Source organism: Salmo salar, chromosome ssa29 (assembly GCF_905237065.1).
Source record: "Salmo salar chromosome ssa29, Ssal_v3.1, whole genome shotgun sequence".
NCBI classification, from domain to species: domain Eukaryota; kingdom Metazoa; phylum Chordata; class Actinopteri; order Salmoniformes; family Salmonidae; genus Salmo; species Salmo salar.
The window spans coordinates 11,803,643-11,810,666 of record NC_059470.1 but is presented as its reverse complement, the minus strand read 5'-3'; the positions used below and the strand labels follow the sequence as shown (position 1 = coordinate 11,810,666).

At 39.3% G+C, this 7,024-nt stretch overlaps 1 protein-coding gene across 4 annotated transcripts; it reads right to left on the bottom strand.

Annotated features, from left to right (window-relative positions):
* Positions 1 to 329: 329 nt before the first annotated feature.
* On the bottom strand, positions 330 to 6,631 carry paca (Glucagon family neuropeptides). Of its 4 annotated transcripts, XM_045710479.1 has the most exons (7): positions 6,229 to 6,609; positions 5,806 to 5,910; positions 4,693 to 4,827; positions 4,130 to 4,234; positions 3,445 to 3,579; positions 2,852 to 2,972; positions 330 to 837 (listed from the first exon to the last, which is right to left on the bottom strand). In XM_045710479.1, the coding sequence occupies exons 2-7, from the start codon at positions 5,901 to 5,903 to the stop codon at positions 829 to 831; spliced, it is 603 nt and encodes a 200-aa protein (XP_045566435.1). In that variant the 5' UTR covers positions 5,904 to 5,910; positions 6,229 to 6,609; the 3' UTR covers positions 330 to 828. The 4 variants fall into 4 exon arrangements, with proteins under 4 accessions (XP_045566435.1, XP_014036053.1, XP_014036057.1 ...); XM_014180578.2 differs by having other exon boundaries at positions 330 to 2,972; positions 6,229 to 6,615; NM_001139927.1 differs by lacking the exon at positions 330 to 837 and having other exon boundaries at positions 1,875 to 3,579; positions 6,229 to 6,508.
* Positions 6,632 to 7,024: the final 393 nt, after the last annotated feature.

The window sequence follows — 7,024 nt, the reverse complement described above, 5'->3', positions numbered from 1 at the left end:
TATCCAATTGTTGTTTTTGTTTGTTTAAGATAATTATTTAGACTCCTATTTAATGCTGTGATACCCATTAGGTGTCTATTCTTTCATTTAGTCCTCTCCTCCTCTGTAATCTGTCTCTCTTTAGGCATTTTGGTATGATGGGTTAGTGAACAAGCACACCTATCAGACGGCTGCACTATAATATGTGGAGTGGGACTAAGATTGGCTAACAATTATCGTGTATTGTTGTATAGAAATTGTACTGCAGAGTTATCTGTACTAGCATCCTCACCTATGTGCTCGGGAGAACTACTTCTAGTGTTATGTGTTTCAAAGATTAGACGAAATTGTGTTGTTTACAAAAATTTATTCATACAAATCTTACAACACCTTTTTTTTTTCTTTTTTTTTAAACATTGATAGACTTGACCCTTGCGGGTTCGCCATTTTTTTTTACTTCATTATAATAGTACTCTCTAATATCAATTTTCTACACAATAAATATAGGTTAAGTTTAATCTTCACGTTTAGTAAGGCTGTTGGCGCTTTCAAAATGATACACATTATGGAGAGAGGGCAATCATGTTGGCAACTATCTATCACAATTATCTAAGTCTATGTGCTCTAAAACAACCGCCAAAAGAAATGATCACGAGCAAGAGTGCTCGGAGACTACACCTAATGGCACTAAAGATCCAATCAAATGTCTGCGCAACACAAAAACAATAACCAAAGGGTGAAATGTAAGCTGATGATGTGCAGCATTGTAGGGCTACTAAATAGCCATCTGTGATTCGTGGCGATTTTAAAGTCGAAGCAAGGCACCACAGCCGCAAGCTGCATCCTGCGTCACAAAGCCTGGAGGGGAATGCAGAATTAAAAGAAAGATTGATTTCATACACACAGGCACAGATCGAAGAACTTTGTCCTACTGCTCAGTGTCACAAAGCTCAAACCTAACCTACAGTGTCTGTAGAATCTGCCTGGTGGTTATTGGAGTTAGATCTCCTTGCTTTTTAGGCAAGTGGGCTGATGAGGTGTCTGGGCCAGGAAGGGGAAGTATACTGTGGGGATTCAGAAGCAACATTTTTCATGATCTTATTAGCTATTTTTTTTTTTTTATGCTGCCAAAACCCAGGATGGCTATTACAGACGTAGCTAGCCCAATCATGCTTCTAGTTAGAAGTGTGGCTTGTTCTGTCCGAGTAACCATTGTCTATATGTCACTGATGGGTACAAGTGAGAAGAGAGGCCAGGTTCTTCTAATGAAGTGTGGCAAACTTCGCCGGGTAACTCCCTTTTAAAGCCAAAACAAAATCACTGTTTTGCTCTTTCAAATTGATTGGTCATGGACTCTCCCTCTTTCGCTTTGTTCTCCTCTCCCTTCTTCCCACTCCTCTCATACTTGCGTCTATCTAGCACTCAACAGGTTCTCTGCTACTCTTCTTGTGATCATTTACGTCAACAGCAAAGAGGCAAGTAAACTGAGGAGCAAGTTTGGGATTGGTGGTGTTCAGAATAGTACAGGCACGGTTCATTATGTTTAAGGCTTTATCTTACTGTTGATTAGGTAGAAATTTTACTGTGCTTGGGCTGCCAGGATAGGTCATTCAAAACAACGATCATTCAAGAATTGTTTTTGGCATATATTACATTTGGAATGTAACAAAATCTTGCCTCAAGTCCCATTGAGAAGAGACTAAAAGGACAACATGACAAGACTCTAAGAGCTTCTCCTCTGCAGTACAGTCATCCGAGTTTCCTCGACAGAGGACAGGGGTCAGACGTTCAATCACACGTTGTGCAGTAATGTTGGGGAAGAACAAAAACAAAACAACATCCAGAAAACACAGATATGTAGATACGTCAATCAGTGAGCAAACAAAACCAGCCAATTGCAGTAGTTTGCACAGATTTTGTGGCTAGTGCAATTACTTTAATCATGCAGTCTAGCTTTACATTGGTTCACATGACAATAGAGGGGAAGCACAGTAGAGCAACCAGGAAGGTGCAACACATACGTCTTCAGATTACCTCTGCAATGTTCCTCATGAAAAAAACAACAACATTTGTGAAATTAAATGAAGCCATATAAAAAGTATCATGTTAGTCGAAACGGTCTGAATTTTTTTCTTTATTTCGAGTCTGCTAACATTCTAGGTTATTCTATGTTCATGATACTTCTTATGTGGCGAGAAGAGACATATGGAAAACCTTTAACAGCATTCCAGGTTTTCAAGAGCTTTTCAAACACACGGATAGCACTAGAGAGGAACACAAGATAGATACTTTGCACAAAGTTCAAAAGTGTAAGCTTATTTTCGTTTAACACTGAAGAAGAACAACCGGAAGAAAAGAAAAAGCTCAAAAGCACTCTGGTCCTCATCTTATATCGGGGTCATATAGGGGTCAAAGGGTCATTCTAACAAGCATTTCACTTTAGTGGCTGGATTACCACCATATGTAAGGCTTCTAAAGCCAGTTGGGTCATGTCTGTGTTGGTCAAAATAATTCATTTCTTTATAATACTGTTTGACATGACATTATTATCCTACAGCCTCTGATAGGATATTTATGGGGAATTTAAAAATATATACAGTATATCAACACACGTTATGTGTATAACATATCTATGCATCTATATTCACGTTCATACATATTCTGTACATGCATGCTTGACATGCATTATATAGGTGTGAATATAGTAGATACAGTATCTCTAGAAAGACAGGAGCACAAATGAGGAAAGAGGCGATTGGGTTGTATAAAGTATTTGGAGTGTAAGATCACAGGTTTACGTTAACGGTGAGAAAGAGGGAGAGACAGGAGACATCCCTCAAGACAAGGCCTTGGGAAAGAGCCTGGAACTCACCGGAAATTCGGGAGAGAACTGTTTCAGCCAGTCTCCCAAAATAGCCTCAAACTCATCCCCATCCGGGAGGGCATCAAAGTCTATGTCTTGTAGAATATGGTGAAAACCTAAGTCTTCAGGGCTGTTGTAAATAAAGACACTAATCTCTTAATTTCAGATGCCAAAAATTAACATTCAATACATTGTCTTTTAAACTATTTATTTTTCCTCACATTCATATATTTAAATGTTTAAAAGACAGGGTAAAGAGCATATTGATCATTTGCTCATAATTTAATCTTATTTTATAAGTAGGTCTAAAAAATAAATAAATATAGGCTATATTTAGGTTGAACAAAAAGATTGGTCCATAAAGTAGATCTGTGCGTTCTCAAGTGCTAAAGTACAAAAGAAAAACAATATTATTATCAAAATATTCATTTTAATGGCTTTACTTCATACATAAATACATGTTTAAAGAACACAAGAGCGATCCACTGATTGATTGTTCAGTTATCTCAAAATGATCTGGGCTGTACACACATGGTAGTTTGGGTTAGCAACGCTACAAATACGCTAGCCGGCGTCCTTTGTTTCTATATCTCTGTCTATACCTTTTCCCAAGGACTGCCGCCAGGTATTTCTTGACTGCCATTTGCTTTCGGTAGCGGCTGTAGCTATCTGTGAAGATCCCATCCGAATGTCGCTTTGACAGGGGCTCCGAGTCGTCTTCCATGGTGCTCCCGCCACTAGAAAGGGGGAAGAGTAGAAGAGTTCTCTCTGTTAGGAGACGTTTACCCTGCCTCGGAGGGACTGTAGCCTGTAGGATGCGCTGCACAGTTCTGAGTTAAACTTAGGCTTTTAAAAATATATTCCGGAGGGTTGATTATTTCGATATCATCATGGTTAGGCTGGCTGGTTGAGGATATATATTGTAGGGAGTAATTGAAGCCTATATTTATCTTCAACCCTTGGGACTAATCCACCACATTAATTATTCATAATGAAAAGTAAATGTATTCAGCCACGTGTATCATGTGCTTTGCTCCTTAAAGAGACAATATCAGCACTGAGATTTACCGATTCGATCTAATGCCGCACCCGGATTTGCACTCTTGAAGATTTTATCAAGTCAGTCTACTCTGCGCGTAAAGGCGTCAAATTCAGGTGGGAAGACCACACACAGACACACGGGGAAATTAAACGAAACAGAATGAATATCAGAGTTAAAAGAAAAACGAACACCAAAAATAACTTGGATCACAAAATAAGAGACGACAACCAAGAAGATGTCCTTACCCTACACGCTTTGCCATCAGAGAATGGAGATATTTCCTTGCTGATAACTGACCCAGCGCTTTCCTGTAGGCTTTATTAAACATTCCGTCTGCATGCCTTTCCGTTCTGGGATGATAAAACGCCAAACAATAAATGACCACACTCAACACACACCCAGCGTTAAGTGGCAACATTAATGTAGCCTATACCAAATCCAACTCGTCATATGAGCCGTTTTCCAAAATGTGAGCTTAAATAGTGAATAGTTACTTTTATGACTTTGGAAATGGCCAGTTGAGATTAAAAGTGTTTCGTTATGTTTAAATTTGCCAAGTAAATAGCCTACTTTCCACTACATTATACCACAAAAGCTTTCCGATCAGCTTCGTTGGAATACCAAGGTATCAGTACCACCGAACCCCCCCCCCCCCCCCCAAAAGGTTCTACAACAAAATGTGATTATTGACAGTACAGTTACTAACACACAACATATAACAGAAGAACAGAAATACGAGCCCAAATAATGAAATGTCTAGCATGAACGTCAACAACATTACAAACAATAGGTTGAGAATAGTAGTCACCTTTTCTCCGGTGGGTAGTATAAAGTGTACAAATCGTCAGCCACCGACGGGGGACTTCTTATAGCAATTTGATCACTGTCAAAAGCCAAGTCCGGTAACGAATTCCCATCCTCGTCATAAACCTCATTTTCAAGTCTGAAATCGGAAATGCATTTGAATGTTATATGCTTTTTGATCATGCATTAACATGACTAAACCAATTCTGAAAATAAACACTGAAATAAATGACTAATGTATTTTTAGATTGTAGCCTATATTTTATACATGTTTGAGACAATAGCTAACATGTATCTGCTTAAATTCTAAATAATTGTAATTTCTATCGGCCAATCCTAATTTGGCTACATCAGTTTACAGAACAAATTTAGTGGAAGCATGGGCTGTAGCCCTCAAAAGGCAACCAAACCCCACCCCATCGGAAATAGGAAGATAAAAACGTTTAATTTAAAATATTTTCCATTGTGAATGAAATATCATAACCTGAGCTCAAAAAGAAAATGTAGAGTTGTCATTCTAAAATAAAATTATGAAGATTATGACTTCTTAGTTAAGAGAATCACAATAAATTGATTTTGTTATTCTGTGAATTAGTGGCTCCTTCGTTTGCCTCATTCCTCAGAAAATTACGCCTCTCTGTCATTCCCATGGGACGCGTCTGCACGCAGAGCTACAGTTCTGTATCAGACGCTTGATCTACCAATAGCTGCTAATATGCCCTGTTCCAGTGATATGATTCCAAGTGCTCTAAAGCCCCTCATAACAAAACATTGCAGCATATTCACACTGAAAATAAAACACATTTAACAGTATCTTCCAATGTAGGCTATGGCATTCATTTTATACCCAAATTAATAAGATGCTCTGAAAATGTAAAAACAAATAATGCGTATTAATTTAGATATAAACGAAATAAAAATTATACACACATTGATTGAACGAAAAAAAAAGTGTGTAGCATTAACTATATACCTATGTGGTTGCAGGTATAACTGATAAACTGCTGTGCTCGTCCCGGGCGCTCAGCAGCAGATACAATGCGTTTGCCAATGTTCAGTTTACTAATCCTTTACATGCAGAGATGCTCAGTTGAAGGAGGGGTGAACAGGTACCTACCTAAGGTTAGGATAGTTAAGCCCGAGAGGTGAGCAGTAGACACTGTAGTGCATTATGATTCCATAGATGAGTAAGGCTAAAGTCGCGTTACTAGACATTGTCCTGCTGTGGAAAAAAATAAATATTACAACGTTAAAATGTGCGAAGGCTATCTAACATTTCCACAGTCAGACTGAGGAAAAACGAAATTAATACATATTTCAAGAACGGATAGGTTTTTCTTCAATTTTGGAGAATAAATGTAATAAGCTTACAAAAAATGATTCAAACTCCCCATCTATTCAACAGCGCCTCAAAGTACGTAAAATGTGTTGACCCAAACATTCTAAAGTGTTAAACATCACCTCCAAACGTTCTAAAGTACTCAAGCCTGTTGCTGTATTCTCGATTTGTGTGCGTAAAAGTTCGGTAAGCATCACGTACCTATTGCAGTGTCGAGAGAGACGCTGTATGCGATCCGGGTGCGACTACGACTGGGAGAGTGAGATAGTCTCCCTCTCTCCCTTTCTCTCCTTCCCTCTCTCTCTCCCCTTGCTTCTTCTGGAAAGCGTCTCTGCCGCCTCCTGTTGCTCCTTCAATTTGTCCAACCCTCCGTGCGGTCACACATAAAACGCGATTCTCGGATCTCTGTATGCACACAACCCCGGGAGAAAGAGGCCAAACATTTGTCTTCACAGAGGAAACTTTTTGTTCTGAAGACTTGCTTCCCTCGGCTTTTTTATTCTTGAATCGAATGGCATGCCTTTTTCACTAGTCACGTTAGGGGATACTATCTACGTCATTGCCCCCATCCTCTCCGAATGTAATAATGTAGTACTTTTCCTTTCCCGTCAATGAGATGGCCGGAGTCATAAAGTGCATATGCATGTTTAGTTCAATCACGTAATTGTGGGACAATGAATGAATGCTAATATTTGTCAGCGTTACATAGATAGGCGGTATGCCAAGTGAGGTCAACGTGCGTGGTTAATTTCAATACCTCAATCAAATGACTAAAATCAAATCGCCCCCGTCAAACTTAAAGCCAACCTGATCCATCCTTCAATTATAGCCATATATGGTGAAAATGATCAAGGTCAAGGGCGTGCATCCCCATTGGCCCACGATACGTAGGCAACAGAGCGGGAGTACTCAGGTGCTGAAACGAGGCAACCCTGGAACTAACAATGGTTGAATGGGCGCGTTTTAGCAAGAAAAGGTGAAGGCTTGGGGTGCTTGT